Source organism: Sarcophilus harrisii, chromosome 2 (assembly GCF_902635505.1).
Source record: "Sarcophilus harrisii chromosome 2, mSarHar1.11, whole genome shotgun sequence".
Classification (NCBI taxonomy): domain Eukaryota; kingdom Metazoa; phylum Chordata; class Mammalia; order Dasyuromorphia; family Dasyuridae; genus Sarcophilus; species Sarcophilus harrisii.
Window position 1 is genome coordinate 500987562 of NC_045427.1, and position 22876 is coordinate 501010437.

A 22876-nucleotide genomic window follows, 5' to 3' on the forward strand; every position below is an offset into this window, starting at 1 on the left:
GTAGACTAAGATACAAAAAATAATTGAGAATTCCTTGACTAGGGAGCCCTGAAACTCTCTAAAACTCCTTCAAGGAGAAAGTCTCCTTGAATCCTACCTCTATAGGGGACCCCGCCCGAGGACAAACAGCTTCATTCTGTTATCTAGGTGGGGCTGGTTGAGTCCTGAGTTGGAGAATTCCAACCCTATTGAATTAAAGATTTTCTATTTAATTCAGCTCAAGCTGTACCCAGCTCCAGCAAGAACTGTCCCTCCTCCTCCCCTCCCGCTTGTAGATAAAAGAGTCAATTTTAAACTCACTCCTTGCAGAGGATCTAATATGCCATCGCTGGCATAGCAGCAAACTTCTGCCTGCTGGAATGATATTCTCCTCCAGTGCTACCCTCTCTTTATCCTCATCTATTTCCCTAACCAGACTTTATATCTCTCTGCCAGGATTTCTCTGCCAGAAACTTTACTCCCCTGTCCTGACCTTGCCACTAAGGAATTCAGCCTTTCTATTCATGCATAGCAAACACTGACTTCCCTATGTCAATAATAAACTTCTTTTTATCAGTCTAACTTTTTGGGTTCGTAAATTCCTTTATGAAGGACCTCTGTGCCTCCAGAAGGGGGTTCCCCAAACTCCTTACCCATGTGTCGAATCACAAAGGGGTGTAGGGGCGCCAAACCTGTTCGTTTGGTTCCCTGAACCCCGAACCTGTCACTAACCTCTCATCATTTAACTCCCTGACACCAGGAACCCTAATCTCATCATTTTGGTTCCCTGAATCTAATCTCATCATCCTGAATCAATACAACCTATTTATATAAAGAAATAAAGAGGCAGCTAGACAGTGCAGTGGATAGAACCCTGGCCCTGGAATTAGGAGTTCAAATCTGGCCTCAGACACCTAATACTTCCTAGCTGGTAACCTGGGCAAGGCACTTGATCCCAATTGCCTTGCAAAAACAAAACCAAAAACAAACCCAAACAAACAAACAAAAGAAATTAACTATCTTGCCTTGGAGCATCTTAGTTAATAAGTAAATTCCTTGGGATGTCAGAATTGACAGATTGGTTATCTATCCCATCTCATTGTAAGTTTCCTGAAATGTCCCTGGAATTGATTTCAGAAATCTCTGGAGTCAGGGCTGATAACCTCATACCACCTACAGAGCTGCCAATTTAGAAATATAATCTGGATGATTAAGAATCTTTCTAATTGGACTTTCTGCATCCCCCTCCCTCAGTCTTTCTTCAGTCCAAACCATTTCTATATGATGGCCTTTTTTAGTTTCCTAAAGTATAGGTCTGATCATGTCACTTTCCCCTGACCCACATTCAGCCAATTACAATGACTCCTATTGAATCTAGGATCAAATAAAATTCCTCTTTTTGGTATAATCACAACCTAATTCTTCCTGTCTCTCTAGACTTTAAAAACATACACTCTATGGTCCAAATAAACTGGCTTGAGTTCTCCCCCATAAGCCTCCATCTCTCTTTTCCCTACCTTTGTACTAACTGTCCAGTATTCCTGGAATGTTCCTAGAATATTCTCCCTCCTAACCTCTGCATGTGACTCCCTTTAAAGCACAGCTCAAGCGCTATCTCTGCTTCCTGCAGAAGGCTTTTGGTAGTCCATGTTACACTCCTCCAGCTACTAGAACATTTTCCTCTAAGGTTTCCTTTCAACTACTCTATAGTTGTCTTGTAAATACTAATTCAAGGATATGTTCCCAGAGAATGTAAACTTTATGTGGGAAAGGACTCTTTTTTTCTTTGTCTCATTAGCACTTATCCAAGTGCCTCATGTATTTGTTGTTATTCAATTATTCAGGTCATCCAGACTATAAGTGCCACACTCTATCCACTGAACCACTCAGAGGTTTAGCATAAATAAAATACTTAATAGTATAGAGTTAGTACTTAATACAATGCTTGTTGACTGAATTTGAACAATAAACATGACGGCCAGAAATTTTAGTCTAATCTTAATTTGCTAATTATTAAATATGCTGCCTGGCATAAAAGCAACAAACTTCATGAAATGATTCATTGACAGATTAAATTTAGGTCCTAAAAGTGGTGCTCAAGTCCATTTTCCCAAGATCATCCTTTTACTGAAATATAGGTTTGTCTTTCTACCATTGATATACAAAATCTTTCCCCTTCTTCCCTCTTTGTCATGTAATTAGAAATTAGATTACTGGTAACTTCAGGTCTTCAGAACACACTCTTGGGGCAGCTAGTGGTGAAATAGAGCTTTGGACTTGAGGTCGAGAAGATCCAAATTCAAATTTTGCCTCAGGCATTTAGTACCTCAATCCATTTCCTATAAAATAAAGGGGTGCTATCTAATATCTCCTATAACTCCTAGTTTATGATCCTATAACCTAAGAAGTAAACAAATAGAGAGGGAAAATAATTGACACAAAATAATTGACTCCATAGAAGAGTAAAAAAACAATTTTTAAATCTTTACTGACAACTTTAGGAACTTGTTATCACATTAATTTCACAGGTATAAGCCATCTGACTTCCAATTTATTATTTATTAGAAGCAATGAATTTATATGAAGAGGTTGTTGAGGGATGTCTTACAGGCAATGGTAGCAATGGCAAGTGAGAGCTGATCTTCCTTGACATTACAAGAGAAAGCAAGAATGATAAACAGCAGACATAATCACTAGAAAATAAAAGCAATTTGGAGCCATTTAGTGCCAGGACAAGCAATCCTACATACCTCTTCAGCCCCAAAGGGCAGCACAATAACCAATGTTTATCCTGATGTCCCTTGAGTCATTTAGAAAAGGTTATATCATGTTCTATTTATTCCTTTTGAAAAGAGAAAGTTGTGCAAGAAGCTTTAGCAAGATTTCTATCATGGTTGAAAGCAGTCTTGCTGCTTAAAGAAGCAAGCTTCTTTTAGATGAAAATTTAATTATGTGGAACAATTCATTCCTTGGCAATACCTGATAAAATGAAACTGGGTAAGAATTGTAGCCTTTAGCCCTTGTCTTATTTTCCTGGATATCATGACGTATTCTCATGACCAACCAAATCTGAACATTTCTGGTAAAATTGAACAAGTACAGATAAATTTAAACAAAACCAAATCCAGTTATTTAGCACCTGCTTGTACAAGGCACTATGCTAAGTCCTGCAGATACAAAAAATAAAAACAATAGCCCTGGTTTCCAGCATTTATACCCAAGAAATCTGTAATCTCCATTACAGCAATTGCAAATTAGTAGCTTAGTTCTTTAGAGCTGGTTGAGCACAGAATCAACAGCTTGTCAGAGAGGACAGGAATTTCATGACATTAAACCTGACATTCTGTCCAGCTGATTCTTAGACAATCTGTATCCAGATATATAATTACAAAGTAATTGCAATAGAAACAAAGAATTAACAACTATAAAGGACTTTGGGAAGGACTCCTTTTAGGAAGTGATATCTGGGCTGAGCCTTGAAAAAGACTAAGGATTTGAGAGACAGGTGAGGGGCAGGAAGCATTCCAGTCATGGTCAGTGGGGTATGAAAAGCTTGAAAGGGAAATGACAAATTTGGGGAACAGCACATAGACCATGGGTTGTGTGTGTATCTATATCTATATCTATATCTATATCTATATCTATATCTATATCTATATCTATCTATCTATATATATCTAGGAGTTAGTTAACTCAGATCTAGAGTTTAGGAGAGAATTTAATACTAGATACATTGGTTGTGGAGTCACCTATGTAGATGTGATAATTGAATTCATGGAAGCTAATGAGATTAGTGAGAGAATATATAGAGTTAAGAAGGCTCTGGACAAAGCTTTGAAAAGGGTTTCACAGTTGGAGAGAGAAGAATGAAAATCTTGCAAAGAGGTAAAACCAGGGGAAAGTATCATGCTGTACAAAGAGAAGAGAGGGAGTAACCAAAAGGAGTGGATCAAAATTAGTGTGAGAAGTTTCACAGAGATCAAGAATGATGAAGAATGGGGAAGACCAAAACTATCATAGTTAGCATTTGGAAGATCACTGGCAACCTTGGAAAGAGATCAATTTCAATTGAGTAAAGTCAAGAATTCCTTTTGCAAGGGGGCTCATAAGAAAATGAGTATAAGAAAGTAGAGACAATGAATGTAGATGCCTTTTTTTTCTACAAGTATGGCTGAGAAAAGGAATAAACATATAGGATAACAGTTTGGGTAATAGCAGCATCAAATGAAAGTTTCTTTTGGATAGAGCCAATCCAGTCATTTGCAGGCAATAGTGTAAGAAGAGTAAATAGGGAGAAATCGCAGATGAAAGTAAGAGGAGGAGGAAAGTTCCATGTATGGAACATGTATGGGATCAAAGGCAAGGTAAAGTAGTTGGCTCTAACAAAGAGAAGAATCCCCTTCTTCTCAGAGTCCAGACCAAATGAAAAGAGAGCAGTGGAATATATAGTGGAATATTTAGAAATATGGAGCAGGGAAGAAGAAAGAATGAGATGGATGGCCTCAACATTCTTCGTATAGTAGGAAATAAGTCCTTTGCTAAAGAGGAAGACAAATTGTATTGGAAGTATAGAGAACAGGGAGAATTAGAACTAGATCTAGAGATCATGATGAGCAAATAGAAAGGGGTTAGAAAGAGGGAGAGATTATAGCATAGGAGGTTAGAATGTAAATAGGAGATTTGCTAAGATTTATTGTCATAGAGGTGGAAGGAAAAGGAATGCTAGTAGGTTTTGACATAAGAATAATTTGACTACAATATAACATCATATAATATAAAAGATGAGATAAATAAATGTATCTTATAAATGAATGTGACTTGTACCCAGAACCAGGATTCTTTATTTTTTCTTTTTAAAGTATTGGCTTTCCAAGGAAAATGAAAGACAAGATTTTAGAATTAGAATAAGGTTTCTGGTTTCTCAAGTACCAGATCATGCATAAATAGCCCCCTGGCCAAAGCAAGTAACACCTTTTACTGGGTGAATGAAGAGCAATAAATGCCGAATTTGTTTACTTTTCTTTTTTTTGTCTCTTCTAGGATGAGTGGGTAGTTTTGTTTTGTTTTGTTTTTAAATAGTCTAGTCAATTTTTTTTATTTAGAATGTTTCTTTTAACTTCTAAAGAAATTCCAAGCTTTCTAGAGTTGGCTTACCACTTGATCATAAAGAAAAACAACAGGGTTAATAGAAGCATGTGAATATGTGTGTGTTTGTGTTTGTGTGTGTATGTGTGTGTGTGTGTGTGTGTGTGTGTGTGTGTGTATTTTAACCTTTGTGGATCATTTAGAACAATTTTATTCTGACTCATTTTCTTCTCCCAACTGAGAAACTTTGGCTCTAACAGATTTATTCCGAATTTCCATAAAAGGGGAGAAAACCCACTTTCTTGATGAAATTATCTTCTCCAATTTACCCTCCTTCCACACCCCATTCCATAAACCATGTTTATAATCTCAAGTCCAAATTGTGGTTTTTAAAAATTGATACAATGCCCTTTCCCCAACCTGATTTCCTCAGGCAACTAAAGTCTTCTATTTATCTCATTAGTTAGTTTAATAACAAGTTTGTTGAATTGTGGTTTGGGTATTGTATACTTTATAAAATATCCCAAATTGGAACTTAAACCAAGTCCTTTGAGAAGAAAAGGGACTTGATCTTTTGAGCAATTTTGTAATTGTCTCTGGCTCAAGGTGGATGAAAATAAAATGGTTATACTCCTCACGCACATGACCACTTCAGTAAAACAAAACTCCTTTGTTCACCATGTTCTTGAGAAAAGTGTTATTTTCCTTTTCTGCCCCCTGGTTTCCTTGGTCCCAGCCTCTTAGGGAACTGGCAGAGTTTGAGAAAAGAGAGGCTTAGCAACATTATCAACATGACTCAAAACAATTTCAATTAAAAGTATTCTAAAAATATAACCAACCTTTTTCTTTTTCTAGAACAAAATTGCTATAACTGATTTTGCTTTTATTCAATTTTGACCTATCATGACCTTATAAGAAAGTCAATTTATATAGCATGTGTATGCATGTGTGTGCCTATATACATATATTTTGTGTGACACACAAACAGACACACACATACACAGAAAGACAGAGAGAAATTGAGAGAGAGAAATATATAAAAAGAGAGAGAGACACACACACAGAGAAAGAGATATACAGAGAGGAAAACAGAGGGAAGAAGAGACAAGGAGAGAAATAGAGAGAAAGAAAGAAAAGAGAGGATAGGAAAAAAAATAGTATTGTGCTGGAGTTTTAGGTAGAAATCAGATACTAAAATTTGGGAGTCCACCAGTATGGTGAATGTATAATCTCAAGAAATTATACAAAGAAACTTTTACAGAACACTGCATTCAAAAAGTAAGGATATGGGCAGAAGTTTAGTCAGGTCAGAAATCCTCTCCCCCCCCCCCCCCCCCCCCCCCCCCGGAAAAGGACAGCAACTATATCATGCAATTTTGGAGGAAACTGTAAAACTAAGTAGTGAATGTGCATGACATGGCAAACTCTTTTTTCTTGGTTGGAGTTATGTTGGTTGGAATAAAAAAAAAAGCCATGTGGAAATATGATGCAAAGGGAAGCAAAAGAAAAGAGAGGCACCAATAGCTAAATGGGAGAATGGTCTGAGATCAAGATGACAGTTTTCCTCTTATAAATTGTAAGGAGATAGGACTTTTGACTGAAAAACTCTTCTGAAATCTTCACATGCACAGATCAGTCAGAACAAAAAGCAAGCCATTTGGATGCAAACAAAATTTCTCCTTAGGGAAAAGCAGAGAAGTTAACTAGAAATAGGTGAGAGGAGCATTCCATATTACAGCCTCAACAATTACAGAGTCTGACTTCTTGACAGAATCAGTCAATAAAAAGCATTAAACAAAGTACAAACTACCTATTCAAGTGTGGGAGGAAGTAGTACTTCAATTCATTGGATGATTAAAAATCAGTGAAAATAAAAATAGCAGCAGGGGACTGGGCAGAGCAATGGACCAGGCAAGAAGCAGTTAGGTAATCCTAAATCAACAATGCCAACAGTAAACTGAATTCAAACTGAGTTAAATCTAGACTAAAAGCAAGAAAAGCTCTACAAATGCTATTGTTTTGGAGAATTTAGATCTCAAGTCTTTTATCCTAAGATTTCCACTCCTCTTTCCTCAAAGCTGGTTGGTTCTGCTTTGAAGATTGGGGGTGATGGGAGTGGCAGTGGTAGTAGAAGTTAGGCACCGAACCCTTGATTTCATTGTTCTAGGGAACATCTAAGTGAGGAATCTCCCCCTATCAATGGAAGTCTACACCTTCTCTGCAACTTATAGCCTTAAGAGTTGCCTAGCATTAAGAGGTTAAAGGACTTGCCCAGCATAACAATCATTTTCTGCCAGCAATGAAGCTTGAACTCTGGTGTTCCTGGTTCTGCGTCCAGTTCTCTATTCACTACACGACACCTTGCACATGGTATACAAGAAAAAAAATTTTTTTTTTCTAATTGAAGATCACCCCTTAGCACAGATTCAGTTTATGTGTTTCCTTACTTTGTTCCTATGTCTTAGATTCAGTAAGGGCATCTATACCTTCAGGGTTTATCCGTGCCGGTTTCTGAGAACAGAAACAGTCTGGCTTCAACTTATAGTTTGGGTCATGAATCATATAATCAAAGAGTTAGACTAGGAAGTCAACTCAAGAATTCAACTAATGTAAACCCTTCATTTTACAGATGAGGAAAACAAGGTTCTGAGAAATGAGTTAAAGGGCTTTTCCCAAAGATATCCAGGTAGTAAATAGCAATAGTAGCAATAGAACTCAATCAAGTGTTCTTTGTGCCGTTGCCTTTTTATTGAACTTCCTCACCAAACTGTTGCCCATTAGGGGTGATGGTTTGGGTCCCAACAAGTAAAATCTATTAATATCACAGTGGACAAATTTTTCTTAACATATTTTTAGGAGGTTATGCATCCTCGGTGCCTGATACATAGTAGGTGTTAAATAAATGCTTGTCCAATGATTGAAAAAAGTCTCATGCTTTTGTTTTCCCTTATGCTCATGTAAATACTATTCTTTTGTTAGGAAAGACACCAGATGGAAGCTTCTATTTTGTAAGTCTATTCAGATATCTATCTTTCAAATAATCTGTTACCTTTTTGTGAATAAGTCTATTTAATTTTGGAATTGAATTAGGTATATAGTCTAACAAAAACTTTAAATGTGGGGTTAAAAAATGTTGTTCAAATTGGAACCAAACTTGGTTCTTGGTCTACTTAAGAATGTTCAAAATCTTAGTTAAAACAAAACATTGTGAAAAGAGACTGCACTTGCTCATAAAGTATTCCACACCCTTCTACTCCCCATTTTTCACCTCAATTTTTCTGTGTGAAGATGGGCTGACTTATTACCCACAGCTGGTAACCTTTTATGAGCAGAGGGGGTTTTAATTTCTGTGCTGCTTGTCTGCTTCCCCCACATAATTGATAATTAAAAACAGATGTTGACTTTGTGAAGTCTATTTTCATGCAAGGGTAAAAGCTAATATACTCCCAGTTATCTTTTTTTTTTATCATGGAGTTTGAATATTTATGCTCTAGGTAATTTGATATAGATTCTGGCTATCTGTCAGCAAAGCTTTCATTTCACATCTTGCCACTGATAATCAGTGACTGCACACTAATGATGAGGGAGGCAAGGGAGTAGTGGTACATTCCAGACTGGCCAGCAGTAGGGTCAGTGTGCAGTGACTACTTTAAATAACTCTAGTTGCTTTTAGCTAATAAATATTGCAGTGGAAGAAAGAGTCTTCCTTGTTCTGAAATTCACACTGGCGTCTCATATAGTTTTGGTCTAGAGCAGGAAGCTTAAAGCTTGGCATGTTCACTATGGACCAGTGCAGTGCCCAGTTTGTTGCCAGGGAAATCCAGTTATTGGATTACTACTGTCATCAAAGGTTTTCCAAATGGAAAATTTACCATAATAATAGGGAAAATTATGACTACTTAGATGCAGTTTTTGAATAAATTGAAAATGATCAGCATCTTATAAGCTACAGAAGGCAAAAACACAGAATTTTCTGGTAATTTTTATAGAAGGGACCTTCATGATGTAAGTTGAGTCCTTAAAAAACCTAAAACTTCAGTAGTTTTTCTGCTCTGAAATTCATTTCCATTCATTGTAGGGCATACAAAAGAAATAAACATATGTTATGGTCTTTTGCTCTCAGTGTTTACAAGTTTGATTGGGAGTATGATGATACTTTAATGCTTTCAGTAACTTAGCTTTGCAACTACAATACTTAAACTCGATTTCCTCATCACTATTTTGCCTGTAATAAGGATGCCCTGTCATTAGGTGAACATTAGTGCCTTTTTTGAGATCTTGTGATCCAAACAGCAAGGCTTTGTGGTTAGTAGAAAAATTAGCACACTTTTCCTACTTGCTCTTCTTTCTTTCATCATAAAATTAAATTAATCATGAGATCTAGGGGAGGAAGAGAACAGAGAGAGAGAGAGAGAGAGAAAGATAGGGGAAAAAGGAAGAGGTAAGAAGAGAATGGGAAAAAGGGAGGGAGAAAGGTTGGAAGGGAGGAAGGAAAGGAGGGAAAGAGAGAAAGAGCATCAAGTGCACTATTCTTTCCGAGCAGCAGTATATTTCTATGGAGTGGTTTCTTTTTCTTCTCCCCTTCTGAAAGAAAGGATATGGAAGAGCTTATATCTGATAAACTAGAGGAACAGCACTGGACAGAAATTATAGCAATCAACACCTTTTATAATGAGTCTTCACAATGTTTTGTTTTCATTAAAATAGTACTAAAGAAGCAAACACAACTTTTATTTTGATCATTTTGACAAGGTTAGGTTAGATATAAAAACCTCAATGTTCAGTCAATAAACATTTATTAATGTTTATTGGGCACCAGCTAGGCACTATGCTAATCATTATTAGTACAAAAAGAAGCAAAGGACAATTTCTGCCCTTGAGGAGCTCATATCTAACTGATTTAGATCCAGTTTAGATTTAATTCTAACTAATGGTGACTGAGATAGAGAGGAGTTTTAGCTTGCCACCACCCAGGAGCACTTTGACAATAAATAAAGGTAAAGGCTGAGAACAAATAATTAGAAAAGATATGTGATTCAATAATTCAGCAAACATTTAAATATCTATTATGCAGCATGATATAGTAGAATGAAATTTGACATTGGATTCAAGAAAATCTTAGTTTTAAGTTCTGTTGCTGATATTGTGTAACCATAGATAGCTCACATAATCTTTCAGTGTCACATGTGAATCTCTAAGACAATAATAAGTTGTAGTTGATTTGGGAATTTTCTTTCATGGAGGGAATTTCAAAGTCTGAAGTTTCCTACCCTTATAAAATCCCACGTCCCAGACTGTCAGACCAAGCATCTGTCTCCTTATTGTGTCAGGGTTCACTAAAACTTTTATACTTCTGAGATGACAGTATTCAACAATATAGATTTATAGTATCACTGGGTGCATATTAATTTAAGAAAATGGGCTTTTCCATTAGAGAGCAACTTGGGATCATGGAAAGAGTAAAATTTTCAGTTATGCTCTAAGATTATTCTACCATTCCATTAAAATCTTTTCTCCAAATTCATATTTTACTTTTGACATTCTTTTCTTTTTTAAATTCTGAGTTTCAAGTTCCTTCCTTTCCTCTTATCTCTTACCCATCCACTGAGAAGGCAGGAAAAATGATAGCATTTATACATGTGAAAAATTTCTATATTAGTCATATGGAGAGAGAGAGAAAATTATATTTCAATTTGCATTATGAATACATAAGTTCTCTTTTTTGGAGGTGGATAGCATTTTTCATTGTGAGTCTTTTGGAATTGTCTTAGGCCATTATATAATTGTATTATCATTGTGTATCAGCAGAGTAGTCAAATCTTTCACAGTTGATCATCATTACTACATTGCTGTTACTATGTGGTAAGTGGTCAGATTTGAACTTGGAAAGATGAATCTTCCTGACTCCAGGACAGGCTCTCTAACCACTGTGCCATGCCAGAAATAAACTCATAATATGAAAACAGTTACAACCAAAAGCTCAAAGAAAAAGGCTAACTGAATACAGGCATAGCAAGAATTACTGGAAAAAAATCAAATAGAAATAGAAGTGCTAGAGGGAAAATTGGGAAAACAAATGAGAGTTTTGAAAGAAAATAATGAAAAAGGAATTAGTCTGGCAAGAGACAAAAAAATTGAAGAAAATATCTTAAAACTTAAATTGGTCTATTGATTAAAAAGGTACAAAAATTCAGTAAAAAAAAAATCAAAACTAAAGCCAAAAATCCTTTAAAGCAGAATAGGAATTTCCAGGGGCCTAGATGATGAAATAAATAAATCGTCATAGCGCTTTCATGTTCATCTCCAAACAACCCTAAAATGGATCCCAAAACAAATTCTGAAACAGCAGAACCAGTAAAAAAATATGAGGTGAAGTTTTTTTTAGCTCAAAAAACTTGGAAGACCAGAAACAAAAGGTCTGTCTCACTTGGGTAAAAGGGGAGTACAGTCCAGGGCAGGAAGTATATCAGCAAGCTCCCTTTAGCAAACCAGTGGGACATACTGAGCCCTAGTGTAGTAGAGCAGGTAAAAGCCACCATGAGGATCTCCCACATGCCTCAGCAGAGCCAGAGGAATGGTATAATCCAGCTCCTACCCAGGCAAACAGGCATCCTCTGGTAGCTAGACCGCCACTGCTTTCCATACATAGGGAAATGGAAACATTCCACCAGATTTGGCACATACCAGACACTACCACTAAGACTCCTCCTCCGCATCAGGTAAGGTATCAGCCCCTATGGTCTCCAGAAGCACCAGCCTTCCCCCAACATTGCTCTCTTAGCACAGCACCAGACATGAGGTCCTGGATGGGCTTCAGGGCCATATTAGTGCAGTATCAGGTAAATAGCCAGCCAGGTAAATAGAAACCTGACACAGTGCCCTTTCTGCCCTAGCAGCAGAGCTCAATTTTTTTTAAGGGAAAAAGGCCAAAAAAGACGAGGAAAAAAAAACAACAATAAGAATCTGATCATATAAAATTATGGTGACAGGGAAGATTAAGACACAAGCCCAGAAAAGGAGAAAAATGTCAAATGGGCAAAACCCCAAAGAAAAATTGAAAGCAGTCTCAAGCTCAGAATGAACCTGCTATGTAGAGGGAAAGATGGGAAGATATGCAATGAGCATCACTTGAACCTTACTCTCATTAGTATTGGCTCAAAAAGGGAATAATATACATAATCTGTTGAATATAGAAATCTGTTTTACCCTATAGGAAAGTAGGAGAGAAGGAGATTAAGTAGAGAGGAAGAGACTGACAGAAGGGAGAGCACATCAGGGAAAGTGGTAGACAGAACAAACAAGCAAACAAAAAACCACTGATGAGGAGGGAAAAGGACAAACAGGAGGAAAAATCCACTTAACTTCTAAAGTGAACTAAAACATAGTTATCTGTGTTTAAAACCTTGGTGTCACCCTAAATTCATATCACATATTCAAGGAATTGCCAAAATTTGTCATTTCTATCTTTCCAGTATCTCTCCTTTATATTTCCATTCCTCTTAACTCATATAAACACCACCCTAATTCAGGTCCTCATCTCTTCTCATCTGTCATTTTGCCTCAACTTTCTCCTCACTCCAGTTCAACTCCAACACCACCTGATTTTCCTAAATCATATGTGTCCTATTCCACCTACATTCCATATTCAATAGACTCCAGTGACTTCTTCTTACAACTGTTATCCAAATCACCTCCTTTGTTTGGCATTTAAACTGTTTTCCCCTATAACCTGATCCCTATCTACCTTTCTAGTCTTATGAATGATTTATCTGTACATATTCTGTGGTCTACTTGCTGATGCTCACAGATGATCTATTTTCTTTCTTTTTTTAAATTATTTTTTATAGCTGTTTATTTATAAGATATATGCATGGGCAATTTTTCAGCATTGACAGTTGCAAATCCTTTTGTTCCAACTTTTTCCCTCCTTCCCCCAGATGCCAGGTTGACCAATGCATGTTAAATATGTTAAAGTATAAGTTAAATACAATATATGTATACATGTCCAAATAGTTATTTTGCTTACAAAAAAAATCAGACTTTGAAATAGTGTACAATTAGCCTGTGAAGGAAATCAAAGATGCAGGTGGACAAAAATAGAGGGATTGGGAATTCTATGTAGTGGTTCATAGTCATCTCCCAGAGTTCTTTTCCTGGGTGTAGCTGGTTCAGTTCATTACTGCTCTATTGGAACTGATTTGGTTTATCTTCATTGATGAAGAGGGCCACGTCCATCAGAATTGATCATCATATAGTATTGTTGTTGAAGTATATAATGAGATGATCTATTTTCTATCTCTATACCTCTTCACTGCCTTTCCCATATACCTGGAATGCACTCCCTCTTCCCTTCTTCCTTTTGGAAATCCTGATTTTCTTTAAAACCTAGAGCTACATGAAGCTTCCCTGGTCCTTCTCACTATTGCTCTCCACTATTGACAAACTGCTTTTTTTCATGTTTATATTCTGTATCTACTTATAAGAAAATATGTTTTCTTGTCCATTAGGCTATAAGCTCTTTCAAGACAGTGGTTTTTATTTTTATATTCTTATTGATCAGAACTTAGCATAGTGCCTGGAACAGAGTAGGACCCTAACAAATGCTTAAGATGATGGATTATAATTAATTAAATCAGGTCCTTTCCATCCTGAAACAAATAATCATATTGATTATAGGATGTTGAGTTCAACACCTCATTTTGCAGATGAGGAAACTGAGGCTTTTTAATTGGCTGACTGGTTTCTTGCTGTGGTGATTTCTATGTTTCTGTTAGAATTCCTTAGGAAATAGTGATAATGGAAGAGGAGCCCACCATGATGGAACAGCAGGAAGCTTATCTCCCATCTACACTTCCTTCACACAGATCTACAAAGGGGAAATACAGAAAAGGTCATAATGAGTCTTTTGCCCAGCCCAGGTTGGCATAGGGAGACAGACAAGGAAGTCTGCTGACAATGTACCCACCCATGGAGAGGACAAAATACTAGTCCCATACTAGAGCATCCTATAGCAAGGTGATTTAACTATTAAATCACCTTGCTATAAGTGCTCTAGTGCCAACTAGCAGTTTTGTCATTCACTATTCAGTTTTGGTCACAGATTCAGAGTGGACTGAGAAGGGTAGTTGTGCTTGGGGTGGCATACAGAGGAAGAAAGTCTTGGTGATGTACTGAAAAAGGTGGAAGTTCAAAGGTAAGCAAAAGCAGTTTGGCTCAGACCCCAGAAATGTACTGGGATCTCAGTTCTAGCATCTGCCCAGCCTACAAATAAAGAGGCAGAGCAGGAATTCCAAACCAAAGGAGAACCTGCAATTGTTACTTTGAATTAGTAGAACAATCAAGCTGGCTGAGAGGACTTGAGTCCAAAACAGTTTATTATTTCTCTACCTGGAAACCCAGGTCAGGAACTTGTAGAACTCAGATGGAAAGGGGGTTGGAGGCAATCAGACTTTTCCATGCTCAGATCACTCTAGGGGCATTGAAAAACTTGCAGATCCTTAACCTGTCCCTAAAACCCTGGAATAACACTACATTCAATAGCCCAAGAAAGCAATAACAGGATCAGCCAAGATCTTTCATCCAAAAGTGTTGCAGAGCATAGAATTAACATAAAACCTGAAGTTGGGAAATAGGCTTGAAAAATGATCAAACAAAAGAAAATCTCACCAATAATGAGCAACATTGGTGACACGGATGCTTGAGATGCAAATCTACAAGAGAAAAATTCCAAAGCATCTATAAACAAAGCCTCGGAATAAAACATGACTTCAGCACAAATTCATCGAATTTTTCTGGAAGAGATGAGCGAGGGCTAAAAGTGAGACAAAAGTGTGCTTTAGAGAAGAGGGTGTTTCAGGGAAAAAATGGAAAAGAAGGAAGAGTTCTGAAAGAAAGGGAATTGACAGATGATGAACTCCTTGAAAATTAGAATGGACCAGAAAGAAGCCCATTACTCCATAAGATAAAGAGAAAAATTAAGACAAAATTGAAAGACTAAGAAAATATAGAAAAAGTATGAAGTATCTTATACCAAAAACAACTGATCTGGAAAACAGATTGAGGAGAAAAAAAAATTAAGAATCATTGGAATGAGTACCTGAATGCCATGACCAAAAAAGGGCTTAGATATAATATTTCATTCTGGAATCATCTTTAAGCATATCACTTCATTTTGTTTTATTCTGAAAAACTAGCCTGGCCTAATTCAGGTATGGTCCACAACAGTTACTTTTTTACATGAATCCTTTGTGGATTCCTTCAACTTTTACTACTTGTTCTCCCAATTGATTTTGTATTTTATTTATTCTTCATATACTTATTTACATATATTTACCTACATGCTTATATACTTCTCTCCCTTCTTAAAATGTAAGGGTGAGAGTAAAGATTGTTTTATTCTTTGTATTTTTATGTTTAACACTTAGAAGAATGCCTAGAACATTGAAAGTACTTGATAAATGTTGATTGATTGATCTTTCTTTTGTAGTTCCTGGGATTCCCCTCAGAAAACCTGCTCTAGGTTCAAGGGGTTTTTTGAGTAAACATATACACCGATAAATAACTAGAAGATGCAATTTAAAGTAAAGCAAAACAAAACAAAAAATCCTCAAAGAACATATCTAGATCCTAGTTTCTTACACTGTGAGTTGCAACCCTATATAGAGTTGGGGGGGTCATGAAATTATGATTTATTATCAGTAAATGTTTGATTTGTGTACCTGTATTACATAACTATCTACCTGGGATCATGTAAAAATTTCTTGGGTGAAAAGGACTTGCAAGTGGAAAAAGTTTAAGAGGCTAAATGATCTAAATGACAAAATGACCAAAAAAAAAATTCCAATGTGTACACATGGGTTATATCCTTTCACTGCCAGAAGGACACACATGTACAAAGAACATATGGTATTAAAAACATGGTGGGGCACATGTTTAGACATATGTTTGCTTTGGGAACATATGTAAAGGGATGTTGTGTGAACACAGCACACATATATAGAAAGTCTACATATAGGATCCAGCATCATAGCTAGGATAATTCATCCTTCTGAGCCTCTAGAGTTTCCAATGTCCTCTGTTGGCAGCAGGGTCATTGTGCTGCTCTTCTCTTGGTAAGCCCTGACTGTTTCTCTTGCTCTCCTGAATACCAAGTTGCTCTCTACTATTATCTACTGAGCTTAAACTATTTCAGGTCCCAGATGCTACCATTTAGGAGATTTACTAGTTTAGAAATCTCCCTGACAGGGAGAGCTGTATTGCTTTTAGTGCATAGCTGAGGGTTATTCGCCACTACACTAGATGAGAAGGCAATAGTTAAACAAATGGGTTCATGTTCAGATCAAGCCTGTCCTTTTGACCACTTACTTGTTTCCTTATGCTGACTCCTTGGGCTTTGAAAAAGATCTGATTTGTGGTTAAATAATTCATTTTAATTTCTATTAAATCTATTATTGTAAATATGTAATAATAGCAAAACCTCTTTGGGGAACTATTTCCGAGTTCTCCTCTCCCTTCCCACAGATGAGGCAGGAGTGATAAGACTCCTATTATTCCCAAGATCTTCCCTGATTGGCAGGCCTAAAGCAAGAAGTAGAATAGAAGATTTAGGCAGGACTTTTAGCCTTGTTTGATGTGCACATTATTGTTCATCCTTCATTTTTGAAGAGGACCAATGACATAATGGTGTGTTATCTTGACTTGTGCATGGACTGTATATAAGTCAGGCAGAATCACAAAAAATTGTCAGCCTCATTCTCTCTTCCAGAATGATCAAAGTTCAGTGGCAAGACAAGAGTCAGTGCTGTTAGTGCTCCACAGTACCTGTTTTAGCTGCCTTCGTGGCTATTGGATCAAACTCTTCTCCTCTGCCCATTTTTTGTGGGGGATAGTCTTCACATTCTTGGGGTAGAGATCCCTCTAACTTGCCTATGGGTTTGAAGAGTATTGATTACTCTCAACCTAGTTTGGCTGGTCTGCTGAGACAGTTTGACTAGGACGTGGTTGTTGTACATGTTACAGCTTCTTGGAGCCCCAGGTGAGAGATGTATATGTGTGTGTGTGTGTGTGTATGTGTGTGTGTGTGTATAAATAACATGAAATGTATTATAATGTACCCTTTTAGGATACTTTCTCACCTATTGAACAAACACATATAGAAAAAAGAGGAAATCTTACCATCTCTAACATTATAAGTCTTTTCTCTGAAATATTATTTTTAGAAAGGATATGTCTGATATGAAAAAATATATACTTCATCTTATGTTTATTGGGAAAATACCCTCAAATACTTATATATTTTAAAACTATTTCAGACATTCCACCTTTCAATTAATTTATTCTTTTCAAGTAAATTAGTTACTCAATTTGCATTTAATAACCAATAGGTATTTGTAAGAATTGAAGTCAGTCTTAATAAAAATCAGTTAGGGGATACAAAATTTCAAAAGGGATTTGTGTGTATGTGTGTGTGTGTATGTGTATATGTACACGCACACGTGTACATGTGTATTTACAATAAATTATCTTGGACATGGACTGAAAAGTATTTTTCAGACTACCTTACTATTGAAGATGAGTTGTAGTGTCTATCTCATGGGCTTTAAAATGCTATGTAAATGTCAGGTTTTTTGTTGCTAACAGAAATATTATTAATATCCTCAACATCATTGTCACCCACAGATTGAACCTAATCTATATAAGGAAATATCCTTTTGCATGAGAGATAATCATGATCTCATTTTTTGGTCAAGACAAGAATAGTGTAACAGCACACGAGTTTATCATTATTGTCTATCTTTATTCTTTGAGTGATCCTGGGTGGGACTTATTTTGTCAAGGAAAAAGATATGCTCTGGAGACATTAAAAGTGACTAGAGTATGGAAAGTCTACATGTAGGATCCCATATGATGACAGCATATGTATAGTTACAGTAACTCACTCTTCTGATGCTGTAGAACTCCCAATGTCTTCTGATAGTGTCACTTTTGATACCTTAAGGCTGCCAATGTTCTCTGTTGTCAGCAGTGTCATTGTAGTGCTCTCCTCTTGGTATATGCTGACTGTTTTTCTTGCTTTCCTGGACATCAAGTTGCTCTCTGCTGTTATCTGCTGAGCTTAAGTTATTTTTTTAAATTGGGGAATAACTTAGAAATCCATAAGTCACTAGAGATTTCTTCATCAGCAGCAATGTATTGATAAGAAGATAAAATCAATTATTTAATTTAATAAGGTTCTTGATATGGCTAAAAGACAATTGAATCCTATCAGTTTTCTATATACCTGTTCACTTATTTCCCATATAAACATTATTTTAAGTATAAAATGAAGAAAGAATACTCTAAATAGTTTCTTGAATATAATGAAAAGGAAAATAACTGAATTAATGAGAATTATAAGTTTCATATCTTTCATTGACAGAGACATTTAAGATTAGGATATTTTATAAATAGCATATGAACAAAACTCAAAAGGATATGGCCATCGAAAAACTTGAGTCATTTGAATCTTGTAAGAATAGGGGACTATTGGAATTATTGCGATATTATGCATCTTCAGATAATATGCTACCAGAGGACTCTGACCTCCAATTCTGAAGAGAACATGGCAAAATTCTGTACCACGGCCCAAAACATGAGACTGTAATGGAAAAAATGTCAATTAAACAAAATTTGATATAATTTTTCAAATTCTATGCAATAAGAAAAATACAATATAGCTATAGTTAGAATCACTATAAAATATCAATTATAAGTAGAAAGCAATAGCTTGAAAATATTCTTCAAATTAGAGAAAAATAATTTACCAAAGCATGAGTTGCTGAGTAGAAATTATCGTGAGAATTATTTTTATATCTCTTTATTATTTCAAGGAATTAAGTTATCCTTTAACTAAGCATCTACTTTTACCCTAATAGAAAACATCTTTCATTCTTCATCATTTAATATATAATATAATTAATTGTAAAGCACACTTTATTAAAGGGTGGTATCTATGCACCAGTGAATTTGTTGTGAAAAGTTAAGAAAAGTAAAAAAAGTCATCATGTATTTTGTTAAAAATATAGGAAAACAATAGGCTATTAGATTTTTCTGTATTGGTCAAAACCCACTGAAGAGCACCATGGACATGCATAGTTTTATTCTGTTATGAAAGTAATCAACAATCTTAAGTGATGAGAAATTACATTTTTTTTATTTTTTTTTATTTAATAGCCTTTTATTTATAGGATATATGCATGGGTAACTTTACAGCATTAACAATTGCCAAACCTCTTGTTCCAATTTTTCACCTCTTACCCCCCAACCCCCTTCCCTAGATGGCAGGATGACCAGTAGATGTTAAATATATTAAAATATAAATTAGATACACAATAAGTATACATGACCAAAACGTTATTTTGCTGTACAAAAAGAATCAGACTCTGAAATATTGTACAATTAGCTTGTGAAGGAAATCAAAATGCAGGTGTGCATAAATATATATATATATATATATTTCAATGTAATGGTTTTTAGTCATCTCCCAGAGTTCTTTTTCTGGGCATAGCTGGTTCAGTTCATTACTGCTCCATTGGAAATGATTTGGTTGATCTCGTTGCTGAGGATGGCCTGGTCCATCAGAACTGGTCATCATATAGTATTGTTGTTGAAGTATATAATGATCTCCTGGTCCTGCTCATTTCACTCAGCATCAGTTCGTTAAGTCTCTCAGGCCTTTCTGAAATTATCCTGTTGGTCATTTCTTACAGAACAGTAATATTCCATAATATTCATATACCACAATTTATTCAGCCATTCTCCAACTGATGGACATCCATTCAGTTTCCAGTTTTACCACTACAAAAGGGCTGCCACAAACATTCGTGCACATACAGGTCCCTTTCCCTTCTTTATAATCTCTTTGGGATATAATCCCAGTAGTAACACTGCTGGATCAAAGGGTATGCACAGTTTGATAAACTTTTTGAGCATAGTTCCAAACTACTCTCCAAAATGGTTGGATTCGTTCACAACTCCACCAACAATGCATCAATGTCCCAGTTTTCCGCATCCCTCCAACAATCATCATTATTTTTCCTGTCATCTTAGCCAATCTGACAGGTGTGTAGTGGTATCTTAGAGTTGTCTTAATTTGCATTTCTCTGATTAATAATGACTTGGAGCATCTTTTCATATGACTAGAAATAGTTTCAATTTCTTCATCTGAGAATTTTCTGTTCATATCCTTTGACCATTTTTCAATTGGAGAATGGCTTGATTTTTTATAAATTAATTTAATTCTCTATATATTTTGGAAATGAGGCCTTTATCAGAACCTTTGACTGTAAAAATATTTTCCCAGTTTATTGCTTCCCTTCTAATCTTGTCTGCATTAGTTTTGTTTGTACAAAAACTTTTCAGTTTGGTATAATTGAAATTTTCTATTTTGTGATCAGTAATGATCTCTAGTTCTTCTTTGGTCATAAAGACCTTCCCCTTCCACAGGTCTGAGAGGTAAACTATCCTGTGTTCCTCTAATTTATATTTCATTCTTTATGCCTAGGTCATGAACCCATTTTGACCTTATCTTGGTGTACGGCGTTAAGTATGGATCAATGCCTAGTTTCTGCCATATTAGTTTCCAATTTTCCCAGCAATTTTATCAAACAGTAAGTTCTTATCCCAAAAGCTGGGATCTTTGGGTTTGTCAAAGACTAGGTTGCTATATTTGTTGACTGTTTTATCCCTTGAACCTAATCTATTCCACTGATCAACTAATCTATTCCTTAGCCAATACCAAATAGTTTTGGTAACTGCTGCTCTATAATATAATTTTAGATCTGGTACAGCTAAGACACCTTCATTTGATTTTTTTTTCATTAATTCCTTGAAATTCTTGACCTTTTTTTTCCATATGAACTTTGTTGTTATTTTTCTAGGTCATTAAAATAGTTTTTTGGGACTCTGATTGGTATAGCCTAAATAAATAGATTAATTTAGGTAATATTGTCATCTTTATTATATTTGCTCTCCCTATCCAAGAGCATTTAATATTTTTCCAATTGGTTAGATCAGACTTAATTTGTGTGAAAAGTGGTCTGTAATTTTGCTCATAAAGTTTCTGATTTTCTCTTGGCAGATAGATTCCTAAATATTTTATATTATCAGTAGTTACTTTAAATGGAATTTCTCTTTGTAACTCTGACTGTTGGATTTTGTTAGTGATATGTAAGAATGCTGATGACTTATGTGGGTTTATTTTATAACCAGCAACTTTGCTAAAGTTGTGGATTATTTCTAATAACTTTTAGCAGAATCTCTGGGGTTCTCTAAGTATACCATCATGTCATCGGCAAAGAGTGATAATTTGGTTTCCTCATTGCCTATTCTTGTTCCTTTAATCTCTCTTTTTTTTTTCTTTTTTTTTTGTTTTACCCCCCCCACCCCCTCCCCTAAATGGCAGGATGACCAGTAGATGTTAAATATATTAAAATATAACTTAGATACACAATAAGTATACATGACCAAAACATTATTTTGCTGTACAAAAAGAATCAGACTCTGAATTATTGTACAATTAGCTTGTGAAGGAAATCAAAGATGCAGGTGTGCATAAATGTAGGGACTGGGAATTCAATGTAATGGTTTTAGTCATCTCCCAGAGTTCTTTTCTGGGTATAGTTAGTTCAGTTCATTACTGCTCCATTAGAAATGATTTGGTTGATCTTGTTGCTGAGGATGGCCTGATCCATCAGGACTAGTCATCATCTAGTATTGTTGTTGAAGTATATAATGATCTCCTGGTCCTGCTCATTTCACTCAGCATCAGTTCGTGTAAGTCTCTCAGGCCTTTCTGAAATCATCCTGTTGGTCATTTCTTACAGAACAGTAATATTCCATAATTTTCATATACCACAATTTATTCAGCCATTCTCCAACTGATGGACATCCATTCAGTTTCCAGTTTCTAGCCACTACAAAAAGGGCTGCCACAAACATTCGTGCACATACAGGTCCCTTTCCCTTCTTTATAATCTCTTTGGGATATAATCCCAGTAGTAACACTGCTGGATCAAAGGGTTCCTTTAATCTCTTTCTCAGCTCTTATTGCTAAAGCTAGCGAGAAATTACATTCTTAATCTTAAGTGTCTTAGTTCAGTAAGTTAAAAAAGAAGTGCACTCAATAAGGTAGAGGGAACCCAATTTTCCTGCTTCCCCATCTGTTAGTCTTCCTGTGTTTCATTTTTGTTTTGGCTGCTTTATAGGAGGTTGGTTGATTGTTTGTTTGTTGGTCGATTTGAGGCAAGGATAAAGGGATGATGGAACAAGAAATCTATAAAAAAGCTCAACTAGCACAAAGCTCTTCTACTTGTAGGATTAATGGAATGAGTCAAAAGCTCTTGTTATAAAGAAAGATACACGAATAGGAATTAAAACAAGTATTATATGGATTAAACAAAGAAAAAATCTTTTGTTAATGAAATGAATGAAACATTTTAAAATACAGACCATTTGAAAAGACATGGCAAAACTTAGGTATTTATATACTTAGACCTCTTGACCTAATTTTCCTTTTTACATGGTTTTGTACACATAAACAGAAACACATTTATTTGTGATTATTATTGGAGAATTTAGGAGTATCAATTTGTAAAGGTTTGAGAATACAAAATTGGGAAGATCATTTAGAAATTCTGGACCTGAAGTCCGAGGACATAGGTTCATACCTTGGCCTTGTCCATTAATAGCAGGAAAAGAAATGAGGTTAAACTGGTGGGAACCTATATTATCCTATAGAAATAGCTTTTTCCTTTTCTAGTTTTGTATTTAGGGA

The 22876-nt window shown here is 35.8% G+C and overlaps 1 protein-coding gene across 1 annotated transcript in view; it reads right to left on the bottom strand.

Moving 5' to 3' along the window:
- FAM227B (family with sequence similarity 227 member B) overlaps positions 1 to 22876 on the bottom strand; it is a 321697-nt gene that overhangs the window by 28678 nt on the left and 270143 nt on the right. Inside the window, exon 12 of the mRNA XM_031955171.1 lies at positions 18540 to 18700. Coding sequence (XP_031811031.1) covers positions 18540 to 18700 — 161 coding nt within the window. The remainder of the gene's footprint in view (positions 1 to 18539; positions 18701 to 22876) is intronic.